Source organism: Carettochelys insculpta, chromosome 11 (assembly GCF_033958435.1).
Source record: "Carettochelys insculpta isolate YL-2023 chromosome 11, ASM3395843v1, whole genome shotgun sequence".
NCBI classification, from domain to species: Eukaryota; Metazoa; Chordata; order Testudines; family Carettochelyidae; genus Carettochelys; species Carettochelys insculpta.
In genome coordinates this window covers 30,316,391-30,343,435 of record NC_134147.1, presented here as the reverse complement: position 1 = coordinate 30,343,435, position 27,045 = coordinate 30,316,391, and the positions used below count along the sequence as shown (strand labels likewise).

General features: G+C 43.9%; 1 protein-coding gene across 1 annotated transcript in view; it reads right to left on the bottom strand.

Annotated features, from left to right (window-relative positions):
• Positions 1 to 2,265: 2,265 nt before the first annotated feature.
• C11H3orf20 (chromosome 11 C3orf20 homolog) overlaps positions 2,266 to 27,045 on the bottom strand; it is a 48,945-nt gene continuing 24,165 nt past the window's right edge. Inside the window, exons 12-15 of the mRNA XM_075005781.1 lie at positions 26,590 to 26,706; positions 17,738 to 17,880; positions 6,261 to 6,386; positions 2,266 to 2,441 (exon numbers count right to left, since the gene is read on the bottom strand). Of these exons, the coding sequence (XP_074861882.1) occupies positions 2,315 to 2,441; positions 6,261 to 6,386; positions 17,738 to 17,880; positions 26,590 to 26,706 (513 nt within the window). The 3' untranslated portion in view covers positions 2,266 to 2,314. The remainder of the gene's footprint in view (positions 2,442 to 6,260; positions 6,387 to 17,737; positions 17,881 to 26,589; positions 26,707 to 27,045) is intronic.

Sequence of the window (27,045 nt, the reverse complement as noted above, 5' to 3'; positions counted from 1 at the left end):
ATGAACTCCCATAAAAATATGTATTTCAAAATGATGACAGAATAAGACTAGGGTTCTTTCATACATACACAAAACCAACCACAGAAGTGCCGCACCAGATTGCATGCCTGAATGAAAGTGCCACCGTTTTTCCATTGCCTATTATCTGGACAGGTTTTCATAATGAATATAAAAATAAAAATCTGTTAAAGAAAAAATAAAAAACTGTTAAAGAAACAGTGCCATACAGAGGTTTCAGTGGTTCTCTAGCAGTGGCAGACTTTGAGTTTGTTTCTTTAGGGCTGCTGTGCCCCTGAAAGCCCACTGAGTTTGACAAAATGTTCAGGAGAAAAGCCTACCTGCAGGTTTTGATGAGGAAAGAAGTCTGCCTTACATGCTTTTGCAGTTTTTTGTAGCTGGGTTGGTCCTAGAGAGACATTATGGCTACGTCTACACGTGCAGCCAACATCGAAATAGTCTATTTCGATGAATAACGTCTACACGTCCTCCAGGGCCAGCAACGTCGATGTTCAACTTCGACGTTGCTCAGCCCAACATCGAAATAGGCGCAGCGAGGGAACGTCTACACGTCAAAGTAGCACGCATCGAAATAGGGATGCCAGGCACAGCTGCAGACAGGGTCACAGGGCGGACTCAACAGCAAGCCGCTCCCTTAAAGGGCCCCTCCCAGACACAGTTGCACTAAACAACACAAGATACACAGAGCTGAGAACTGGTTGCAGACCCTGTGCCTTCAGCATAGATCCCCAGCTGCCGCAGAAGCAGCCAGAAGCCCTGGGCTAAGGGCTGCTGCCCACGGTGACCATAGAGCCCCGCAGGGGCTGGAGAGAGAGCATCTCTCAACCCCCCAGCTGATGGCCGCCATGGAGGACCCAGCAATTTCGACGTTGCGGGACGCGGATCGTCTACACGGTCCCTACTTCGACGTTGAACGTCGAAGTAGGGCGCTATTCCTATCTCCTCATGAGGTTAGCAACTTCGACGTCTCGCCGCCTAACGTCGAAGTTAACTTCGAAATAGCGCCCGACACGTGTAGACGCGACGGGCGCTATTTTGAAGTTGGTGCCGCTACTTCGAAGTAGCGTGCACGTGTAGACGCAGCTTATATGAGAGAAACAAACTAGGTGAGGTAATATCTGTTATTGGACCAGTGTCTGTTGGTGAGAGAGAGAAGCTTTCACACTTACAGAGCTCTTCTTCAGGTCTGAGTAAGCTTAAAAGCTCATCTCCCTCACCAACAGAAGCTCGTCCAATAAAAGATACATCAGCCACCTTGCCTTTTTAAATATCTCTGACAGATGTGTCAATTTGCATTGAAAAATTAAGGCAGCATGGCAGTGCAGTTTTGTTTAGTTTTCAACCTTGGATAAACTCCACTACCATTCCCCCAGGAGCTTTTCCCAGATGTCTTTCCTCTTTTATCTGCAGACAGTGGAACAGATTCACTCCTTCAGGCACAAGGGTGTGAAACGTCCTCCTGACAGACACAGGAACTGTTGCACTTCAAGGGAATCCTATTGTGGGAAGAGGATGGGGGACAGCTTTAAATGTCTGACCAGAGAGCCACATGGCAGGAGCCCACTGGTTGGAGCTGCCTGGAGATGCGCTGAAGTTTATCTGCTACAGTACCTTCATCCTGACCTCTAGCAAACTCAGTTCTTTTCCACGTGAGAGCAACTCTGTCAAAAATTCCTGCTTTGTTCCTAGTTATTTTGGAGCTCTTTCATCCCACTCCTCTGCCAGTGCACCTCAGTCCGGCTCAGCACCACTTGTTTATCCCAATCCCGGGCCTCTCCAATCATATAGACCTTAATGTACTAGCCAGCTGGTTACCCGAGTATTATCTAAACAGGCTTTTATCCGCTCTCCCTTTTGCTTCTTGCACCTTTACTGCAAGCCCCCAGGAACTCAGATACTCAGTCAAGCTTACCATACAGATTTTTCCATGTTCCTGGCTCACCTGGATGCATTCAATTTCAGCTCATTCCCTTACCTCTATTCCAAAGACGCTTAGTTCAGATGAATCCACAATGCTTTGATTTCTCTCTGGCTGTGCTGTAGAGGTGAGATTGTCCAGGGGTTGTGCAGTCACCCAAGGCAATATATATGGGAGAAATCTTCTTTAAGTGAGGAAAAGACTAAGCAAACGAAGAAGCAATAGCTGACTACAATTTTATATTGAGATTATATATTTAGATTTGAGAAGTAAATACTTCCAGTTACTAACAATCAAAATATAACAGATTGATAAAAATGGCATAGTAGGTTTAGATAGATGCAGCTATGTCTGTATCTGTGTGGATGTATGGGATGTCTATTTTCTAGTGTCACTATTTCTTCTGCTCTCTCTTGCTTGTGCTACCTGAGGTTTTAGGTTTTTTTTCTGCTTCTGGTGCTCTTGCATTGAAAAGATGCACTTCATGGCTGTCAAAGTCTTTAGTCTACATAGGAAAATACAGAGAGGAAAAAGAGGGTTAAATTGTATTGTCATTTGAGGACAGGTTACTGAAAGAATCTGTAAATCAGATCCTAAATATTTCATATGGGGAAAATAAAGCTGTATTAGGGAAAGCGCCATTCAGCAATATAAGATGTGATACATATTAAAACAGCCCCTTTAGAAATGAGCTAACCCATTTAAATGCCCAAGACACTCCTAATTATGACTTATTTCACTTGACCTGACACTTCTAAGGCTAATCTGTCCACCCATTGGAGCACTGATTAGAAGATAGGAGGGAAATAGATTAGTCTTACTGTGAGGGTTGGAGCAAAGTGCACACAAACCAAATCAGGAATATAAGGTTGAACTTAGCTCTCTGTTACACCAGAGAAACACCCATCACATCAATTAGTGCCATTTGAGGAAGATTACATTAGTGTGAATACTAATATGTAAATCTGAGCACACAGCTCCTCCATGGGGGAATTACAGCACAGCATGTTGGTACACGCTGCTAGTCACATCGGAGTCCTAACTGCAAGGCAGTGTAGCCATGACTCATGAGCAGACTTCAGCCTCTGAGATCTCATTTTCAATTTTGATAGATTCTGTGGGTTAAATTCTGCCCTTACATATATTCATGAGCAGATTCCAACTGTGTCCAGTGGGAGATTCATAGGCAGATGTCAGAGCAGAATTTGGTCCTCAGAAATTCGGAGCTAGGAAAGAGTTACTGTGTGAACATGTTCACCTATTCAGAATCATTTTGTGGAGTGCACCATCAATTGCTTTGTCAAGGCAATTTCTAAATGACTCAGAGGAAGGAGTTTCTATTCCAGGCACATTATCCTACAGTGTGAGACCTCGCTGTGAGCACATATTTGCTAATAATCACCTTACAGGCTATTTTTTTTCAGTTTCATCCCACCACTCCTTGTTAAATCCCATGGGCCCCCATGTATGCAATTACTCATTCTCCTTCAGGACCTGATAGAGCACTATGATTATAAGAAAAGTTCTACTTACTTAGGATGCCTAAAAACTTAGATAGAACCTGTCTAAAACTAGGATACGCTATCTTGAATGCTACGGATTTGGTGGATGTTTCTTCAAGCACATCAGTTAACCTATTAAGGGCTTCAGAGTCAAAATCAAACATAACAGACTAATGCGGGAGGGGGTGGTGTCTGTTACTACTGAAAGTCCATTATATGTGAGGGTTTACCTGCCCGCCCACCGACCCCTGCCAGGATCCCCCAGCCCCAACCTTCGACGCCCTCCCCCACACCAAAAAAAATCCCTGCCACTCACTGGAGGAGCTGCCAGACCCCACCGCATCACTAGAGGTGCCTGCCGCTTCCTCTCCATGTGGCCAGAGCTGCCTTGCCACGTGCAACTGAAGGCGCCCTGCTGTGTAGCCAAACCTGCTTTGCTGTGCGTGGCTGGGGGAGCCACCACACAGCCTGGAGGAGCTGCTGCTGGAGCCCCCGCGTACCTGTGGCAGCTCCTCCAGGCTGCTCCAGTAGTAAATCTTTTGACTTTTTTGGGGGGTTGGGGGGATGATTATACAGACCCCAGAGGACTTTGGGAACAATGGGGGGACATCCATTGTTTCCGAAATCTGCTAAATTGGGGTCCATAAAATCAAAAGTTTACTGTGCTAAGAAATCTGTTTCCTTGATTTAAAAATGATTCATTTGCAAATGGCTTCCCACAAGACAATGCTATTTCTCTCCTTTTGGAAAAGAGTGTTTTTAAATTTCACAGGAGCTATGCGTGGGTGGTAGGTAAAACAGACAAGGGGAGGCAATGCCTGTTCTGGGTCTTAGAGCTCCACATTTCCCCTCTTCCTATCCCTGTTCTGACTGTTCCCAAAGGCTACCACAGCAGGGTGACTCTTTCCCTGAAGTGGGTTTGTTAATTTAAAAGTGAAAGGTCTACCAGCTTGCCAGACCTATTAGCATAACATCGAACCTATGAAAGAGTCATTAGGTAGCAATGAAGATATTTAACAGACTGAATTTAGTGACAGAAGCACTTATGCATTATTGTGTCTACAGGACCGTGGCTTAAAATTTGCTTTAAATGTTTCACTATTTTGTTACTGAAATTTATAAAATCACATCTCTTAAGAATGCCCTGCATATGCTCATAGATGCACAATGTCAGTATTCAACTTTAGAAGTGGGGGCTAGGTGGAGGAGGGAGGGTACAGGAGCAGAGTGGGGGTGAGGTGTCTGGCCAGGAGGGAGGGTGCTGGAGTGGGCTGGAAGGGGGTGCAGGAGCATAATGGGGAGCCTAGGAGGGAGAGTGCAGGAGGTGTTTGGGGGCAATGCAGCATGGTCTGGAAGGGTGGGGGCAGGGGATGGGGGAGTGAGCGCCTAACTGGCACAGTTCCAAGGGGAGGGGATGCATGTTGTTCCACATGACTCTGCATGCTGCAGGGAAGGCAGCTGCTAGCACGACCCCCTGTCTCTCCTGTTGGCCACAATTTAGTCAATGGGAGTGATAAGCGTTGGTGCCTGAATGGAGTGCATCCCTATAGTACAGGAGCCACTCTCCCTGCAACCTTCTCCAGGTAGGGCCAACAGGCCGAATCTAGCCACAGCTTGCCTTGATCAGACCTATGAGGCTCAGGGCTGCCCACTTCACAGGGCAGCTCACACTCCAGCCATACCACCACCCATGTGGCAGGGGCACCAATGCCAGCTCATGCCCCTGTGGGGATGGGGGTTGTGACCCAAGCCTCACTGGCCAGATCCAGGCGAGCCATGGGCTAGATACATCCCACAGGCTGTAGGTTCCCCACCCCTGGCTTAAAGGGATAACATTCCTTTTCTTCCAGATAGCTGGGCAAATGAGTTTCCCTTTATAACTTCTCACTATTTGATAAACTAGTTTTAAGGGAATGTGCCACCAAAATCAGTATCTTACTAAGATATAAAATTCTTTGTTATGCCTAAAAATCTTTGGAAAAGTATTTTTAACATAAACGTGGAGAAATTTTCATAAACGTGTCTATTGTTATGGAGATCACACACAATAAATTAACATTCACTTTTTCTAAAAGTAGTGAACGTTGTGACCCAGGAAATCAATGAAACCAGTTCTTAGTGTGATGCAACAGAGTAAATGAGGGCAGAACTGGGCCCAGTGGCAGAATACAGCTCTATGCTTCCAAAGCTCTGTTACATATATGATAACTCTCACAAGTAACTCATCTGTGCCTTGAGCTCAGTGCCACAGTCACTGTTCTAAAGTCAGCATCTAGTATGAGGTACCACACCATGGCATGAAATCCATATGGAACCAGTGGGTGAAGAAGAAGCAGAAAAGATACCCTTTTCTGGTCCCTTCTCAGTCCAAACAAGGAGTATTTAAACGTTCATTGTCACTAACTTAACAGTGCATGCACAAAAAAACAAATGACGTGTTTTCCTGAGCATCTCTGTGGATTGCTTCCTTCTTTACAGCCTTTTTAAGGAGGGGTGAATTACACAGAGTTGACTTTTCTGTTAAATGCGCCACTCCTCGTGTAGAGATGGCATCTTAATCTTTCCTTAGCTTCTCCTGTGCCATTTTAAAATGAGATGTTGCCTTCACTCAGGCTTAGAGGAGAACTAGCAGAAGCTCCAGGAGGCTTGCAAAGTAAGTCACTCCCATGGCCCTTCTTTCTCTAAAGACCAAACTGTTGGTTTAAAAATGTCTTGCATAGAGAGCAGCTAACAGGGAACTTTACTGAAGGCACCTTCAGATGCAGATGCTTCAGCTCGCTCCTGGCTTGTAGGGGGCAGCCTTCCCTGGCACAATTACTTACATCTTAACCTTTGAATGGGGAGTGTTCTTCTCTCTGGGCACTAAGGAAGGCTCTTCACTAGTTTTCTCTGCTGACTCTTCTTGGCTCTTCAGTGTGTCCTGGTCAGAATCCTCCACTGGGATAGAACTGCACAGACAAAATAATTTCATTTGGAACTATCTACTAGCATTTCAGATCTGTCCAGTGAAGAAGAACTGCTTATAAGTGCCAGTTCACTTTTGCAAGGTGCTTCATAAAAATTAAAGCAGGGCCAGCAGTTTGTTGTCATAGGGTTACCGTGAGGTAGATTTTTAGGGCTGCTGTGCTTCAGCATTGGGACTGCGTATTGAAAAGAGAGCACTGGGAGAAAATCACATGTAAGAATCAAAGAGAACAAGATAAGACAAAAGTCAGGTTTGGGATTACTGACTTGAACCATTTCCCTTTAAAATGCATTTTTCCTAACTACTTCTCTGTACTCTTGCTTGCTTTCAGATAAAGCAGTCGAGCTTTACAAGAAACCTAATTTCCATAGGGCTTCTAAAGGGTGAAGTGAATAGTGACACTTCATTACGCTGAATGGGGTTGATAGCTTTTGTGTAATGAAGTGATGAGCAGTGCCCACTATGAAATCCACCTGTGAGCACATTCTCTTGTTAAGAAAGAATGCATACGTGCAATTCCCTCGTCATAGTTTCTTACTCTGCGTTGTTTAGTTTTTCCTGGCTAAATTAATTCATAAGTCTTATTACTTGCAATCCCAGCAGGCTTCAGATGTACTAGTGCTAAATCGTATTTAAAACAGACCATCTGTATCATCAGCATCAAACTTTGTCCAAGTAAAGACTGCACTGATAATGCTTTGAAGGCAGCACCTCTATCAGCAATGAGGGTGGTTGTACTATATGACTTCACAGGTCTGAGTTCTGTTGTCCAGGATCTGGACTGTTGCTATAGTTTGGCCAAAACATTTGTAGCTAAACACAAACCATTTAAAAATATTCTATGGTAAAGATGGACAGTCACAGATCCATGAACACACGATTCCTTTTTATAGGATGAAATCCTCAGGCCTTGTACATGGCCGTGTAAGGGCCTGAAACATTTCTATTGGATGGGAGAGGGAGTAATGTGCTAGAGAACCTATCGGGAACACTACATCCTCCTGCAGCCATTGTGTCTCTTTCAAGAGAAGAAGAGGCAGGCTTGGGAGGAAGAAGTTTGTCTGTGTTACCTATGACTGAGGAAGTGGCCACATAGGCCAAACAACCCTGCCTTATGGAGAATACAGGAGAGAACCGTACTCATTCTTCTTTAGGTTATAATCTTTCCAAGGCAGGAAATTCAGTCATTTAGATCTCTGAAGTATCATGCACTCAGTATTAGCCTCCCATAATACTTACACCCAGCACTGCTCCAGCCCTCAGTGAGTTCTGGCTGACCACATATACTAGGCCCTGTGATCAACATTGGGCTGAGGATCCATCCCTTAGGCTCTGCTGTGGTTTAGCACATTTTCATGCTGTGCCTTTAGTGGAGGTTTGCTCAGTTTTTCAGGACAGGGTTTGTGGAAAAGTAATTTTTTATCCCTACAGAAGACTTACACGGTAGGTCGAGGTCTCACTCAGCTATCAATAGCTGTCTGAACACTGTAATGCACTGGGAGTTCTTTCATTCTCCTTCACTACAAGGGGGGTTTTTGCTGTACCCAGGGTCACAGTGATCAATGGGGCTTACAGCCACCATGGGCCTGAGGGCAAGGTGTGTGTGTGGGGCCCCTTCCACACCCCAGAAAGGGCAGAGCCTTGGGTGGAAGTGGGGAGACAAAGGGCAGGCAGCCGTTAGTGCTGCCTGTAGTACAACGCTGCCTTCCCATCCCAGCCCTCAGCATCTGTGCAGTGATGTTCCTGAGGCCTTTCAAAGGGGCCTAGAGCTCTTGGCTGCTATCCCTGCTACTGTGGTACTGGCAGCAGCTGGTGGGACCCTTTGAAATGCCAGGCCTCTATGCACCTGTCCCCCTCCCCCGCACCTCACTCCGTTGGCAGGCCTGACAGCCACCTATTTAGCTGACGTTTCTCTAAGGCACCGACCTGTCTCTGTGGCAGCATCTCAGCAAGCGTTTAGCCAGATTCTGGAACATGAAGGATGAGAGAGGGAATGTAAAGTTACAACTGAAATTGATGGGGAAAACAGGTCACCTCTTCCACGTTTGGAGAGCCGTAGCCCTCAGTATCTAACAGCATAGCCTTGGCCTCAGCCCTGTGATACAATAGAAGGCCCAAGCAAGGCACGGCTGTCCAAGTCAGAAGCTGGAATCTCACTAGGGCATGCCAGGTCAGAAACCACATTGGCATTGAACAGAGAAGTGCGGAGCAACACCCTTGCATCCCTTAGTTGGATGCACATCCTTTGAAAGGCATCCCAATCAGCCTACTTTATGAGAGCTTCATGGGGAAGATATTAGAAGTTTATTCCCATTTTGCAGTAACTTGATTGTTCCTAGATTGTGCAAAATTGCAGGTTGGCGGAAGATCTCTGCCATTAAGGGTTGAAATTCTTTGGGCTTTATTTTATTTTAGATTGTTCATGATAAAACAAAATGAGATGTCTTGCTGAAGTGCCCATAAAGGGACTTGCAGCTCAAGTCCCAGAAATTGCTGCTATCCAAGGACAGCCAGCCACTCACATGTGAGACCATGCCTTGGAGCTGCTCAAAGCTAACAGTTTCAATTTCCAGTGCTCCAGCTGCCACGGTCTGTTACTTAGATACTGATGGTACCTTGGCCATAACATAAAGAGATGCTTAGCCATGACAATTCCTGTTAACATGGGCATGTTTAAACTGGTCCCCTGGTTGGAGAAAATGTATTCACAAGGTCTCTAACATTATTAACCTTAATATTGGGTCTTTTCAGCTAACTGCACTGTGACTGTGTTAGTAATCAAATTGTGTGCAAGGGTGACTCTACGTGAGGAGGCTTATGAAGCTACTGCAGAGAAGAGGCCAGTGGATTAGCAAAACTAATACACATTTAAATGTCCAGCTGTACTGCTTTCAGAGCACTGAGCAGAGGCTGCCCAATAGACTCAGACGGTTGCATCCTATAGAGCTGTTTATTACCAGTGCCAGAGTATCTGAAGCAGTTAGCAGTCTTTTACATCTTCTTTTTCTGTACCTTCTAACAGTGCCCATATTATTAAGAAACTGGAGGCACTGTGATTGAGAGGTGAGGACAAAGGATTGGGAGACAAGATCTTGGTTTGTTCACAGGTTTGCCCTGACTGGGTTTGGCCACGTCACTTAATAGTACAACTGATTGGAAATATTGGCGGGGGGAGGAGGAGGGAATGGCTCTGCTGTAGATTTTTAACTTTTTTTGATAAAAAAAATCAGAAACTGAAATCGTTCAGATGAAAAATGCAATATTAATTGTGGAAATGCATCTACTGTGCTTCATGGGAGTTACAGTTTGAGTGCCTCATGCTCTATTCTCCTTTCTAGGCCAATTCCCTGATCAAGTTCTGTCTCTCATAATGTATAACATTCTTTACCAGAGGGAAGGCAGGCCAGGTCCATGGCCACGGTGCCTCACAGGAGATGAAGTTTAGTTGAAAAGCCTAGCCCATGGGGGAGAAAGGGGATATATTGTAACCAAACCCTAATTCACATGAGGCACCAGTAGCAACATTCACAAACTGAAATAATCAGTTTTCTGACAAAAAAACAAAGCAAAACTTTTCAGTTTTAGGTCATCTGATTAAAAAAAAAAGCCAGAGAAAGATGGTTCATTCTATCAAAAAACAGTTTTTCCATTGAAAAACAGTTTTGACAGCTGTGGGTTTTTGTGCCTGTACTTGCTGTTACTGAATACCAGCACCTCAGCAGCCCCAGCCATGGGATTGGAGGCAGGGGAAGGGGAGCAGGAATCTGGCTGAGTACCAGCTCCTCCTCTTTTTGTTTTGTTTTGTTTGTTTGTTTTTTAAATAAAAAATGCACTGTTTGACAGAAATTTTTCACCAGCTGTACTGACTTTATACTTCATTTTCCCTGGAGAATGGAAATGATACTTTCCCACTGTAGTAAAGTGCTGTCAGAGCCGTGAATGAAGAGTATCCTATAAAGTGTTATAAAGCTGAGGAAATCCTTCTTGCCAGCAGAGACTCTTGCCATCTAGTATATGGTCAAGAAATTGCTCTGTGGTTGCATTCTGTGGGAGAGGATTTCCTGTGGTTTTAAGCACAAAGATCTGTGAGAACTCAAATTCTCTGAAGAACTGGAGTTTGTTGCCAGTGGGCTGAATTTTCAGGGACTACACCCACAAAATTATTGCTTGAAGTAACATCATTCTCAGGATTCTCCCATATGGTGCTTTGAAAGTTTCCCCCAGAACCCTGAAGAATGGAAACACCAGCAAAGAAATGAAATACAAAAATGAATGTCAGAAGAAAAGCTGGGATCAAATCAACATTGGCTTACCGAAGAGCCTTTAAAAAGCAGAAGTTGTTTTGGTTTGATATGGGGGAATGTCAGAAAGTTTCACCCCTATGTATATGAAGGGCTATTGAAACTTTCAGTAACAAGAACAAAGTTCCGAATGACCCATCTATGGACATGATTTGCAGAGTCTCCTTTGTTCCTTCCATTAGTTGCTTTAATTTGAAAGCATTTTAACTATTAGCTAAGTTTCAGCCTGTGTCACCACGCTCAATTATTCACAGCAATGGACAGAGACATTGACAGACTGCACTGGCGTTAATGCAGTTTAGGACCGAGGGCGGCTGGCTCTTTGATAATTTATTACAGCCGATTATGCAGACCAGCAGAAACTCAGGGACTTTACTTACAATAAATGTGCACTGCATAATCCATCACTACCTGAAACATTAACTGGATAACCCAGTTCCTTAGTCGCATTGGGATTTAAGGCGCCAGTGATTGCATGAGACTGGGTGCTGTTTTCTGCATATTCTTTCCTGGGATAAATTTCACTGTAGGTGCATTCAGTGCAATAGCAACACTATTGAAATATTATTAGTGTTAATAAAAAATAATGGCAATAGCACTGAGAAGAAACAGGATTTTTTCAGACTCGTAAAAGAGCTGAGAAAATCTTATGGCTTTTGCTTATTGTGCTGCTGTTATGCTGAATCTTTAAACTATATGCCCCTAAATGGGCAGTACTCTAGGAAGCTCAATTCTGTCTTACGTTATGTATTTGCTTGGTGACAAAACCATTGTGTATTCACCCTCTTCTCACTCCCACTCTCTGATGTGTTTCAACAAGAAAAATATGGATCACTTGTTATAAATTCTTAGGAATCCAAGTGGGTGGGGTGGGATATGGACCTGTCTAAGCATTTCATAAACAATTCAGCTACCTTTGACCTCCTCTGAAAACTCAGTGGCACAGATTTGTCTCACTGACCTTCAAACTGACAGGTTTTCCTTTTTTGCCACTTTCTAGCATTCCTTTTTTATGTTGAATGCATCCTATCACACAAACCAATCATCTTGTTTTCCTGCACACACCCCATGCCGTTCACAATGGCATGCACAGAAGAGAACGCAACTGTAGTGTTTTCCCATTACTGAGTTACTGGCTGAACTTGGCAGCTTCATTCTCTTTTACTTTTTTTTTTTAATGACCACCACCACTAACCTGCATTAAATCCTGAGAGACTCTAATCAGTGACTACAGCCTCTGTTCTCTTAGGAAAAGGCATCTTCTCATTATCATGTTCATGTAAAACTTGATGGCCCTGACCTTTCCCCTTCTGTACAACCCCACATCTCCAATTTCTCCCACTACCAAGTCAACTTCAACACAACTGGAACTGAAACAACTTCTCACCCTCTTTCCTTTTTTCATCACCACACGTGCTGTCCTCGTGATCACCCTTTTTTGGAATCAGACTTGACCCTGTTATCTGCCTTGCATTTCTAGACTGTCACCACACCTGACTTGTTCTTCTACTGCAGCATCTAACCCATCTGTGCTTTATTCTCCTGTCTGACAGCTAAGACTTGCATTTGCTGAGCCACCCTCCCTGTCTCATTTGCACTTGCTGTAGTCCCTACTTCAGGGTGTAGATTGGGGTCACCAGCTGAAGTAGGAGAGAAGAATTTTGCCTAACATTTATACATTTTCCACACTATATAATCTAGCAGAAAGGCAGGTGGAAGTCCTTTGAAACACACAGCTAAACCTCACTCCCCATTTCTGTGAGCAATTGTATTTGAGACTGAGAGAGGGGTTGGTGGGGAGGAGCCACATTCCACCTCACTCTCCCATCCATCCTTCCCTCCATTCAGCATGCTCTGCAGGAGAATGAAGGTTTGAAGCCATGATGCTGTGCTTCTCTGCTTCCTCCCTTATCTTGGCATCGTCTGCCAATCCAAGTGTAAGATCTCGGACAAGCCTCAGTGACGGAAAATGGCTTCCTGATTCCTACAGCTCTTCCGTCCCCATTGCACTGAGACGTCTTATTATCAGCATGCTCCTGCCCCAATCCAAGGGGATAGGTACTGAATCATGGGGCCATCTGGGGCTCTTCAGAATCCTGTCCCTGGGCTATGTGAAACACTACAGAGTGTGAAATCCAGCAGACATTGCTCGGTGGGTCACTCCCTGGAACTTACCCTTATATTCCTGAGTCTTGTGCCATCATTGGGCCCTTCCCCCCGACCTTTGATGTTCCCCCCCAAGACACGTCAGTATCATTGCACATGGTTAGTGCCTGGCTGTGATCTAAATCTGTCCAGATGAGGTTCTTCTACCACCTTTTTAATCCAATTCACTGTAGCCTGTGCCTTTATTTTTAGGTTACCAGGCTGTCCTATTCCTTTCTTCAGTGCACACAGCCTTATATCTAAGGTCCCAAATTCATTTCAAATGCACAAGTGCTGAGAGCACACTCAGACCTCGAAGAGAAGTGGGGTCAAACCTGTCACAGGTTTAGGCCCACTGACATCAGTGGAAATGGAGCAGAGATGGATTCTGACCACAGTCCTTTGTGTTACTCTTGACTGACCATCAACCCCATCCCACAGCTTAAGCAGCAAAGTAGTACCGACTGGCTCCAGAATTGGCTGCACTGAACTCTCCTCCCCAGGAGGTGGGCGTGGGGGGTGCAGTATGTGCATACTGTGAACAACAGTCTTCCTTAGGGCTCTGAGAATGCATTATGTTAAACCTTTGTATACAAACAAACCATGAGAAGTCCCTGAAAGTATGACTGTCCCCAGACAAAACTACTCTACCTAAACTTGAGAATATGTAATGTAGTTCCACTTTGAGGTGACCCCTACTGCATAGGAGCAGCCTGGAAAATATCTGTGATCCTGGATTGAAAGAAGCTGATCAGTTTAGTGCCATACAATGCAGAACCTGCAGGATTTTCTGTGTTGTAGTCACAGTAACATATGAACAACATCAGGTGGCTTGGAGGAAAGTGAAAGAAATGTCACAGAAAAGAGTTATGAAATAGCATGACCAAAAAGACAGTTTCTTTCTAAACATGATGTCCTTGCTCAGGTCAACATTGGACTGAGTAAAGTATCTGGCCTTAAAAATTTAGTGTTGATGATAAGAGACAAGAAGAGAAAGAAAGAAAGGCACTGAGCTTTTCAGTGTGTCCAAGGGAACCTGCAGTTATAGAGATTTCAGTTACCTTAGCCCTTCAAAAGCATAAAAGCTCCTGCAAGCAAAACCAGTAGTGCCCAGAAGTGAAATGGTCAATCACCCTTGCTGTATCAATCTACTACACTGAGACAGGTTCCAGTACACAGTGTATTCTGTGTTTCCTGTCTGACAGCAGTAAGTGAAAAAGAAAACAAGGTAACACAGTTCCTGGATATTTTCGCTATCCATTTTACAGATGCATTAAAAATAACTTCGGCCTCCATGAACATGACAGCAGAGAACATTACACACCACAGGAACAAACAGGCATTAGTCAGCAGAGGGGAAGGGTTACTGTAAGAGACTGCAGATTATTTCATACTCTTCCTCTCTAAGAAGTGCAGTTAAGGATTTTCTCATCTGGTCTAATAAATTGCCAACGCCCAGCACTAATTAACCCTTTGAATGCTAGAGGTGGTCTTTGGAGCACACAGCTTTAACAAAGAGCAGCAAGTGAGCATGTAATCTGAGTGAGTGCCTCTCACTGCTACTCTGCAGACCCATGTTGGCTGCATGCACAGCAGGAAATATTTCCTTAAAGCACAGGAAAGATGCTTATTTGGCAGTACCTGTTTTAAGTAACAGCTAACGCTTAATTCTTTTCCTCTGGGCTCACTGTACAAAGGTGATTCAGTATTGTTGTCATCATTTTACTCACAGAGGGCTTGTCTACACTAACTCCCTACTTTGAACTCCCAACACCCCACTTACCATGCTCGCTTTGAAGTAGGGAGCTAGTGTAGACAAGCCCAGGGAGATCCTATGAGATTTTAGGAAGCAGAAGTCTCCTTAAAATTGAGCTCCTAAATCTCTTAGGTGCTTTTGAAACCCTACCTGAGTGGCTTGCCCAAAGTCATACATCAAAGATAGTGGCAGAGGGGGAAACAGTACTATAATTAATGATTATAAGTAATTATTCATCTTTATTTGGCACTGGTGAGACCACATCTGGAATATTGTGTCCAGTTTTGGGCCCCCCAGTATAAAAAGAATGTGGATTTGCTGGAGGAGGTTCAGCGAAGGGCAACAAAAATGATTAAGGGTCTGGAGCACAAGATCTATGAGTGTAGGCTGAGGGATTTGGGCTTGTTTAGTTTACAGAAGAGAAGACTTAGAGGTGATTTAATAGCAGCCTTCAACTTCCTGAAGGGGAGCTCTAAAAAGGAGGTTGAGAAACTGTTCTCAGTGATGTCAGATGGCAGACCAAGGAGTAATGGTCTTAAGTTGAAGAAGGAAAAGGTGTAGGTTAGATATCAGGAAAAACTACTTCACCAGGCGGGTGGTGAAGCATTGGAATGCGTTGTCTAGAGAGGTGGTGGATTCTCCATCCCTTGAGGTTTTTAAGTCCTGGCTGGACAAGGTCCTGGCTGGGATGACTTAGGGGGGGGTTGATCCTGCTTGAAGCAGGGGGCTGGACTAGATAACCTCCTGAGGTCCCTTCCAGCCCTGTGATTCTGTGATAATCTTTGCATTGCCAGAAGATCCCCTCCATTGGACCATGCTGCCTCCCAGTTCAAGTGGGCTGTTGCTACATTTTGACTATTGCATTTGGGTATTTATGTCTTTATTGTATATTTCATTTATTTTATTTTAATTTTAGCTGAACTGTGGTTTTGCTTTGCTTAGTGCACTTATGTGCATCCATTTAATTGGACTTAGAATGGAATTTTTAAAAGGAAGTGTGTCTACACTGTAATCGGAGCTGTGATTGCAGCATGTGTAGACATTCATTTTGTAAGTGAATTAAGATAAACTGAACTAAGCCTACTTTAATGATGTTACAGCATCTGCACAGCAATTTAATGTGGCTTAACTAACTCACTTCAAATCACACCTTTACTTGATTTGGATTAGCTTTCCTGGCAGCAGGGCCAACAGCCTCACTGGGACCCTGGGCAAGGTGAGGGGTGGTGGCCACCTTGTACTACCAGAAGGGATGGGGCCTTTTGAAAAAGGGACAGGGCAGAGCAACCAGCCCTCAGCACCTCCCAGAGCACTCTGTGGACACCTTTGAATCACTGGGCTCCAGGGCAATTTCCCCCTTAACTCTGCCCCTGCTCCTGTTGACAGGCCTGTTTCTTGGCTCTCCCTCTGGAGACAAGCCCTCAGGAGCACAAATCTCATTGCAAATCAGATTGATAGCTGGTGGAGCATACAGCCAGAGTCCGAGGCAGACTTGTGCCCCTTGTCTTGCCTTGGTTTCACTGCTTTTGTTTGAGCTAGCTAGATCAAGGTGACCTCTGGATTCTTCCATGGGATGGGAGAAGAGGAGCAGGATTTGCCTCTACAATCAAAGGGGCTCAGAGTAGGGATATCCTTCAGTGCTTCTGGCTAGTAGTGGCCCAAACTCTGAACTCAGGATACTCAGTAGCACAATCCAAGCCTTTGAGCCAGAGGTCCTGGAGTTCAAGCTCCAGCCTTATTATAAAACAGAGAGACGAGTGTTGATACCGAAGTATCCTCAATGGCCTGGACTGTGGATGGGCTGCGGGGTGGGAAACTAGGTTCCCATCCTGCCTATATAACTGGCTTTGAATTAAGTGATAAAACTGCCATTTCCTTGACATCCAATATGTCAAGAAAATTGGCCAAACAAGCACGCACCTCACGCAGCTTGCATGTGCCAGGAAGTTCCCTAGGGAATTCTGGGGACCATTGAGACACCATGCAGAGACTGAAATAGTGCAGTGAAGCAGAAATCTGCCTGCTGGTTATAATTTAAGGGCTACATTTGTTAAAAAACTGTATGTGTCACATATACAGGGGGGAAAGCCCATGGAGTGAATGTGAAAATTAATGCATAGTAATAAACATAATATCTCAAGGAGTGTTCCATAAATGCATCTCCCTTTCTAAGAGATGGACTCTGAAGTAAGGGAGAGTTTAAGGGCTTTTCTATACCAGGAATTGTTTTGTTTCCTGAATAACTCCTGGTGTGGCTGTTCTTACTCCTGAATAAGAGTGCCTTATTCAAAGTCAGTTTAATTCAGAATAATTCTGGAATAAGAGCAGCTGCATATGGAATTAACCAGGAATACTTATTTTCTTTAAATTGACATTCTGCCTTAATGTAAATTCAGTTCTCATTGTAGACAGGCCCTACCTGTGGTATAATTCAGCTACATCTCAACACTGCCAGCGGGACAGATCTCAGTTAAGATGGAGTTCCCAGGAGACTGGGAGGGAGCATTAAAACCTGCAGTTTGACTTCCCAACAGTAACTAAATTGAATAGATTCCCATTCTAAAGATAAGAAAACCTGCAAATACTAGAATAAAGGCAAACACCTCATCCATGTCTCAATGGCATGCTAGTGGAGTAAAGGGGTTATTGAAATCTCAGGCAGTCAAGAAAGAAAAGTTCAGTTGTGCTTAAATCCTCAAATTGGCTTCAAAAATCTAAAATTTGGAAGGCAGCCCACTAACTTAGTTCACTGACATATGCCAGCATAGCTGCATCTCCTCCACATTCCTCACCAGCGTCCTGCCTGGCACATGCTTGTCCAGGTTGTGTCTATGCTCTGGGAATGCCCACACAGCAGGGTTGATCCATAAAGCTCTTAGTTATGCCTCTACTGAGTCACAGTACTTTGCATTCAGGAGCTACCAGAAATATGGAAGGGAAGAATATCCCACTTGGTCCCACTTTTTTCCTTCCATTGTTTTTTCCATTCACACTGTTTATAACTGCAATAGCTGACAATGACTTTATCAGTGCGCCCACACTCCTTATCGCTCCCCTTAATTCCTCCAAGTTAGCCAGGTTCATATCACAAACAGACCTTAGTGTCACATGGGGCCCCCTTCCCTGCATTACCTAAATTTGAAATTCTCCGGCAGGAAGTGACCTTTCTTGCAGTCAAGGCGAGCTTGGCCGATCTGCTTCAGCAGGTCCTTCTTGCTGCAGCCATATCCGTTGAAAACAGAGCCCCCGAAGAGCAGCTTCCCTCCAGCGTACATCTGTTGACAAACAGGCAGGAAGAAGAAAAGGAAAAAAAATGCTTTGCCATTAAAAAAAAAATAAAACCAAGCGTGAAAGCTTGGGCCAAATGGTTTCCTTTTTCCTGTTTTGCACAGGACTCCTAGATGTTTTCACCCACTGGTTAGGGGCTCTGAGTGCTGCAAACACACACTCTGCCTTCAGAGAAGTTAACACCATCAGTGCTGATTGAAATTCAACATACTTTTGGGGTAGAGAAGTATGGGACTCTCTTCCACACTGTGAAAGCACTTTTTGCCACCACCAAAGTTTCTGTGAAACCTCTATGGCCTTGAATAGTTCCAGAATTCATGCAGCCATATGTATGTTACTATGTCATCCAGTCTACCTTATGCTACTGCTAAAGCGGAGTATCTAGTCTCTGTGGATGTCTAATGGTTTCATAGAAACATTGCTGGTGGCAAAAAGTGCTTTGTTTCTTGAAACAGCGCGACGTTAGTGTCACCTAGATACCACCCTGTACTTCAGCAATAGTATAGAGTAGATTGGATGAGATTGTAACATGCACATCTGCTGCATGAATACTGGAGCTATTCAAAGTCACAGAGGAGGAAAATATTGTAGATTCTGGTTTGTGGTACATTTACATCCAATGTGTTGTGTTTGAGCCAACCTCAAATCTCAAAACATTTCCCCCTTCTTCCTCTGGAATAGCAGCTGTAAGCATCATAGAAACTGGAGGAGAGGATGTCTGAGCACTTAATAGACATGTTTGGGACTAATGTGTTAATGCAGGACAACTTTTTTCCACTTGTTTACTTACAAGTGCTGGTTAGGAATAGAAATAGAAACATGGGACTTCAAGAGGGATGCTGTGTATATGATGATAGCTTTTTCCTGAACACAAGCCGAATCTTGCAGATCAGAGGATCAAGAAAGCACTGGAATTGTGCAAAAATTAAGGATGTCTCACATTTTCTTCTGATCATTTGTTTTTAACAGGAGTGGATTTATTAACCTCTTCCACAGGAAGTAATAGCTGAATGAACCCAAATTGATACCCACTGGAAACAGCTGCATTTTTTCTGGGTTGGGATGAAAATTGCAGCCATCTGAAAAATAGGAAGATTTTTTTCTGTGTAACCAGGAAGAGAAATCAAAATTTGAATGTTCTCAAGCAGCTGTATAGCTGGTTGAAAAATGGGTGTATTTTGTACAGAAAATATTCATTAATGTTTCACGCTTTTATCTCTGAACTTTTACTGTTTCACTGCTTGCCATTTTAACTGAAACTTCTGGGTAACTGGGGATTTTTAGTAGTGGCTACTGTTTACTTTCCAGGGACTAATCCCTAGTTAGAAGCCACGTGAATCCAGAGCTGCATGGTTTTTCTACTCTAGTCTAGAAATCAGTTGAAAGCTAGGTGCAGATTTGCAACTTTTTGCAAATGTGGGTTCTAAATTCTTAAACCTAAAATGAATCTCTGGGTCTGCTGAGGTTCATCATTCTCAACTATTGTTTACAGGGAGTCTTCTGGCTCCTTTTGCAGTTTCTTCCTGACACTCAGTGAGGTATATGTGTCAAAAACAGATGAAATGGCCTTGTGGAGAATTTCCTTAGGAACAGAGTTGCATAGGTAGTCCTACAGTACCACCTGTGCAGCCCACAGCACAAGGGAGGAGTGTCTAGCATATGGAGTACTTAATTGGCTGTGGAATACAGAACAGTTTAGTGGGGGCTGATAGCAACTGCTGTAAGTTAGAGCAGCCTTATGACCTGCTCTCAACTTACACTAGGGGCCAAATCCTTGTCTTCAAAAGAGTCTAGAATATCAGAGGTTCAGCGGTATCACAAAGCTACTTTTGCACCCACCTTTCCTGGGCTGAGCCTCCTGCTAGGCACAGCATGATTCCAGGCCCTTCAACTTCCACCTACAGCAGGATAAGTTCTGCAGCAGCTTTTGTGTAGTTCATGATTTGCAGTGAACAGATATATATACATGATGCAAGTGATATCTTACTTCAACCTTTACAACCCCAGAAACTCTGTTCCCTGATTGGGGCAATGCAGGAAGAGAAGCATTACAATTCAGTTCTATGTATTCTCTTTTTTCCATAAAGTCCTTTGCACGTAAAATCATAAGGGAAAGGGAAGATTTCAAGCCCAGACTAAACAGAGAAGTGAGTCAGTGCAACATAATGAAGGAGTGGCAGCACAAATGAAGGAGCCTCCCTTCTCCAGCTACAGACCACCATGGGGTGGAGATCTGGAACGAAGGTGGCAAAGTCAGGTGGAGAAGCAAGATGATAGTTGGCCTTGGGGGACCACAAAAGGTGCGAAGATCTCTGGAGTAGAGTGAGTAGGTGGTTATGAGATCAGAGCAGCAGGGCGGTGACTGAAAGATCACAATGGTTAGGCAGGGGGAACAGGGTTATGTAGGAAGAAATGAGGTCAGAATGATAGGGTGGAGACAGGGACTAGGTGGACATATGCAGGGTGGGACACAAGGAGTGGAATGAGTGGGCGGTGGGTGGGTAGGGGAAATAGGAGGGTGAGAGATTAGAATGGTGGAGCACATAATATGGGGAGATATGGAAAATGAACGAGCAATTGTCAGCTCTGAGTAGCTGGTTACAACACACTTGCTCCGTTTATACATCTGTGTGAGAAAGAAAAGGGCTGTTTCAGACCTGAAGCTCACTGATTGCCTCACAAGTTAATCTCTCTCCTGTTCACAGTGCAGCATATGGGCAGCTGGCCTCAGTTCTAAGTGCCAGCAGCTCCCTCTGGTGTTATCCGATGAATCTCTCTGAGCTGTGAAGAGCTGCAGAGGAGGGCTTCCCCAGGGCCCCAGGCAGAGAGCACCAGCAGCCCGGGGCTGCCAGATTCACAAAATTCAGCATTCATGAGGGTAGTCAGCATGGAACCCTCGTGAATGTTGAGAACCTACTGTATTTTAATATCCAGCAACCTCCCAGTCCTGGGGCTGCCAGCTATGGAAGAGTTCACTGAACCCTGAGGCTGGAACAACTCTAATTTAGCCTGTCCCACATGGCAACCTGCAAACTACACCTGGGTGAACATGCAGCAACCTGTCTGCTAAAAGGAGCAAGCCAACCAGTTCTTAGTGTCCCCCATGTAAGATTTGCATTGGCCGCCCATCATACCATATCCAATGCCAGGGCCCGTTGCTTATGTTCTAAGGCTTGTAAAGGGGAAGGACCATGTTATCCTAAGCATCTATTTTTTCACTTTTAATTGCAACAGTTGTGTTTCATAGGAATGTTTCAAATGATAGAATGGAAATTCATAATCAAAGGCGATGCCAGCAGGGCCTTGTTATTGGGGGAACCATAGCTAACAACCTCATTTTCAGCTGGTATCAGGTTAAGTCCAACTCTTTGCACCTACAAGTCCTGCAGCAAAATTCAGCTAGTTTGGCAGATGTTGCATTAACCTCTACATTGAAACAACCCCAGCAAGAGCTGGGTATCTTTAACAGGGGATGGAGGACTGGGACTCCTGGGTTGTATTCCTAGTGCATTCAGTGACACTGTGCTTACGTCCACCAGAAGGGGCTTAGCAGGGAAAAAAAAAAAAAACCTGTTAGGGACGTTGTTTACAAAAAAAAAAAAAAATCAAGATTCTCTAATTTATGTTTTGGGACAGTTCCTTAGCAGGTATAAATCTGTATGGATCCGTTTATGTCAAAGACACCAATAAAGCTACACCAATGTACTCCTGCTGAGGGTCTGACCCTATAAATCTATTTACCCATTAGCCCCTTTCAGGGGGATATTTAGTGTCCCAGCTCACCTGCAGGCAAAACAACAGTTCCATAAAATGCAGCTACTAGACTTTTAAAAGACCCTTTCCGCTTCTGTTCTGACATCACAATCTGAGATGGGTTGGTCAGGTCTTTTGGAGCAGTCACACGCTTATTGTCCAGCCAGGGCTGCAGAGGTGTGTTTGTTATTCACAAACAAAATTCCAGCATGGTTTGTTCAGGAAGTCTTCAGTGTAAGAATTCTTCTAAGTATAGTATGGTCACAATATTGTAATCCCACTACAGGGCTGATCACCTAAGTTGCACGGGCCAGTTTCTACCCAGACAGACATTCTAAAATGGCTGCCTGAGCACCCCTTTAGTGAACCTTCATGCCAGAACACAGTCACACAGGTATCGTCAGGCAACACCCCGCTGCCCCGAAGCTGTACTTAGAGCACTGCCTGAGGGCTTTTGCTTTGCACAAACATTCTTGGAAATAGGAAAAGAAATGGCTTGCAGGAGTGTTTGTGGGAAAAGTCTGTGTAGGATGTGAACAGGAACTCAGCATAGATGCCGCCAATTTATTTCCAAAAATCTCAGCACAGTGTTTGTCTGGATCTGCTTCGATTGATATTTCAGTGCTGTGGGTCTAGAGCAGGGAATTTTTCAAGTGATTAACAAACAATTAAGTTCAGTGCTAATTAAACTGGGGTGGGGTGGGAGGGTACAAGCAGTGTTTAATTTGTGCCAAGGATTTCCAGGACTGAGTCCCTGCACCTCTAGGCTTGGCAGTCCATAACCCCAGCACCTCTGAGCTTGCTACATGAGTTTTAAAACACACACACACACACACACACACACACACACACACACACACTCTTGAGCCTTGGCATCTAATTACTTGAGTCCTGACACTTATCCCAATGCATATTGTGTTTGCACTTTTTCTAGAAGAAAGGAGGAGATGTCAGGCAATATCTGCATCAAAGAACCAAACTAATTTCTGCTTTTAATAATGCAGCAGAAAGGTAGAAACTGCAAACATCACCAAAGACACCTGGGTGGTTCCCATCACATTAGTACATATTAGGGCACGTGTCCACAAGCAGCCCTGTGTGGGAGGATGAGTCAGGTAAAGTGCCATTATCAGTCAGTAAGAGTCTGCCTCTGTAACTCATGCAAGAGGAAGGAGAGTCAGGAAGGGTCATTGAGAGTGGGATGGCCATCAACTTCATCTGTTCGAATACTCTTAGATAAAGAACTCGGGCCTGGGTAAGAGCCTTATAATTTTTCTTTCTGCTCCAGTTCTGTGCATTAGCTCAGCTCAGTTATTCAGCACAGCACATGATACCCACCAATGCAGTTGTTGTCAAGAGGCATTTACATGTTTTCTAATGATGGCATTTGTCCAGGAAGAAATCACAACATGCAGACCAACTGAGCAGACCAACTGACCTTTTGTAGACACTCCTTTCCCCTCTGCTGCCACCACCCACACAGAGCTTTCTAAATCTTGCCAAGGGATTTGATGCCTTTCATGGGGTCAGACATGGGCATGTGTGGGATCTGTTTACTGCTGGCAGAAAAGATAAAAAAAACTCTGGAGCAGGGACAAGGGTGTGGGAGCTGGACTTAAGGGCATGATGAGAATTGGTACAATGTGTCACATGTCTTGGAGATTAAAAAGGCATGGCAAGAGCTACTAAAGCTCATTCAGTATCACTGGCACTTTTTCAGCAGCTGTCATTCCAGGCTGTCAAAGCACTTTACACAATGGCAAATTAATATAATCAGGTCTATTTTATAAATGGAGAAATTGTGGCATGGAACAGTTAAGTGACTGGCCAAAAGACACACAGTCAGTAGCAAAGGTGGAATGAGACTCTAGGGCTTGTCTACACTACCTCCCTACTTCGAAGGCAGGATGGTAAGTAGGGTATGGGGAGATTATTAATGAAGTGCTGCGCTGCATATGCAGCACTTCATTAAGCTAATTCTCCCCCATGACAACTCTGAAGTTTTAAATTTTTAAGTGCCGGCTCGCGTGTAGCCATGGCTAACCCTCCGGTACTTCAAAGTGCCTGGGCAACTTTGAAGTCCCTTTACTCCTCAGTTGCCCAGGCACTTCGAAGTACCGGTGGGTTAGCTGTGGCTACATGCGAGCCAGCACTTTGAAGTTTAAAACTTTGAAGTTGCCACGGGGGAGAATTGGCTTAATGAAGTGCTGCATGTGCAGCACAGCACTTCATTAATAATCTCCCTGCACCCTATTTACCATCCTCCCTTCGAAGTAGAGAGGTAATGAAGACAAGCCCTAGGTGTCTGACTTTCAGGCTGCTTTCTTGGATTGGCTCACTTTTTCTATATTTCTGTTTCACTGAACTATCCCTGGTTTTCTTTTCAAAATTGTAATCCTCCTCCTCCCTGGACCCTTAAAGTTACTGATGTCAGACAACAATCAACACTTTATTTGAAAAACTACCCTTAAACAAATCTTTCATTAAAGTTTCATCCCTTCATCAAAGTCCTTTCTTTGGAAGAACTTCAGCAATAAATTCGTGGGTACACAAATGAAAGTTCTTTCAAGCAAAACCATTTTGTGAAGTTCAGATGCTTTTGCCATGACCTCTGTGAGTCTGAGTCAAACTTTGACAGACCGTAAAATCTTACTTGCCTCTACATCAAGACTGTATGTTAACAATAAGCTTACCTGTGTTGAAGGGGTCGGGTTTGGTTGCTAAAGAGAATGAATAATAGCCTGATAACCATTCTAGTCCCTGGTTTTGTCAGTCCAATGAGACAAGAGAGTGTTACACTTCCAGAGTCAGAGATTTACAAGTCTGTAAAAGAGCCATTCTAGAGCACAGTAAGGCATTCGTTAAAAGGCTCTGCGTCTTGTACAGCCTCATCTGACTTGAAGCCTGTTTCAGTGAACCCAAATAAAAACATCTAACTGTGTGAGCTAGGACTCCCAAGAGGGAAACCGTACTTCCATGTAAATGGTCTTTCCCAAAACAGTGGACTGTCGAGCCATTCATATCACAGTAGTTCTTCTGTACAAAACATGGGACTTTGAGAAGTGAGTTCTACTCGCAACTCTGTCACTGACTCTGTGTGCATATGGACAACGCCCTTATTTTCTTCCTACCTCCATTTCCCATTATGCAAAATGGTGGTGGTGCTTATTTCACAGGGCAGGTTGAATGTCTAGATTTATTGTAAATTGTGTGCTTTTTATTCTTTGGACAGAGAGTGCCATGTAGCAGAGACTGGATAAGGGCAGGGTTTTGGCTGGATATTAGAGATGGCTGGTAGATTATTCACAGTCATCAAATGATTAGGAATAGCCAACATACTAAAGCTGACTGGCACATTTGTAGAGTAGAACAGCTGAAGAGTCTATTCTAACAGAAATTCACTGAGTGCTTAAATACTGAAAGCAAAATCCTGAAGTCCTTATTTAGTTAAAACAATTATTGACATGAACAAGAGATTTGACCCACAGGGATTATTTAGAATATCTGATGAATACTTGTTTATTTGGTGAGGTGCTGTTACTGTCAGTATTGAGATGGCTGTGTTTATTATTGTATGGCATTTTAGAATGCTTCAGGATTTCAGGATTAATGATATAATACAGTGTTTCCCATATTTAAGAAATTTGCATACCCCGTTTGGGACTTTGACTTTATCAGCATACCCCCTCTCCTGGTGCTGTCCCAGTGCTTACCTCCTGATTTTTAGTAATTTATTTTCTGCCGTGTACCCCTTGAAACCCTTTTGAGTACCACCAGTAGTACACGTACCACACTTTGGGAAACACTGGTATAATCATAAGTGAATGCTCTTTAGGGTTACTTATTTAACTTCAGACGTGCTTAAATGTTAGGCTAAAGAGGGGGGTAAAGGCACATTACTGCACTGACAGTTTGATCCTACAACACTGAAGCAGATGGCAGTTTTGACATTGACTTCAGTGGGAGCAGAATCCAAATGAAAATTTCACAAGAACATCCACTATTGAGGCAAAACCGGACCTACTGAGGGCCTTAAAAGCCCTTCATGTACTTTTCATAATAGAAGGGGACCAATCCCAGTTTACTAGCCACATTCCAGTGTAGGCAACATTCTGCTGCCCTAAACTGCTACTGTAGTTTCATCCTGATAGACCATTCTTAATTCCAGTCCTAAAGTGTTTAGTAGTTGTGCTGGGCTGTATAGTCTTGCTCTGATGCATATCACCCCAGAAGTGGTTTCATTTCAGGGTGGGATAAATTGAGTGATAACATAGATTATATGTCACTGTAAATTTGTGCTCAGAGAGCCTAGGACAGAAGGTTCTGGATGAAGCTGAATAGCTATTAGATTGATAAAACCAAAATAAAGATGACTTCTAGTCAAACTGGAATGTGACTGGTGACCAAAAAGAAAAGTTCCTGCTTTTCCTCAGTTGCAGATACTCCTGCCATTCACTCAACTCCTCATTTGGCAATGGATATAAGTTATGAAAGAAGAGAACACATACAAGGTGGCTTTGGGTTCCTCTTACATGCACTGGATTCTGCTGTCTTCAAATTATGGGGGAAATTCCTGGCTTGCCTCATCTTTGTAAGATGGATTTGATATCAGACCTGAATCCACCCAAATGTGGGGAAGTTTGGATCAGGATTCACAGTGAAATGTTGCTTTGGCCCATCTCTACTTCAATGAACTTTCATCCTACCTTAATCCATCATCATTCCAAGGAAGGGTTAATGTGATTCATAGCCAACAAACAGATGACTTTCTCCTTCAGTTCATGCTGGTACTCAGCCTCATTTACAATTGAGCTAGCTGGCAGGCAATACTATGTGTAATGTAGTCATCCTGAGTATCATACATCATAAAGACATAGAGTGCTAACTGAGTTACTGAGCCAAAGGTTCAGGGTCCTTCCAAGCAGCAAAACTTCCAGACTTACCAGCACCATTCCCGGAGTGACAGCATGTTTCTGCACAAGCAGAGGTGGCAGGGGTGGCTTTTCTTTCTTGACAGTGTCCATGTCATACCTCAGTAAGCGGTAAGGGTCATGCTTGCACTAGAAATAGACAAACATTCATTCTTTCTGGGTGACAGATGTGTAGCCACTTTGCTCAATACACTAATGGAAGGGACTGATATACTACAGAGATGAACACAGTAGAAAAACTGGAACAGAATGAAAGAGGTCTTTGAGAACTCCAGTGGAGTTTCAGTTGAAGAATAAAGCTTTACTCCTGGCTGTTATTTAAAAATAGACAATGTTAGAATCATTGAAATGAATGATGGAGAAGAACATGAATGATTTTGTCAACCTCCCCCAATCCCACCAATGAAAAAATATTGCTCCCAGCTAGTATTTGTGAGGGATGTGCCCTGTCTGTGATAAAAGTGACAT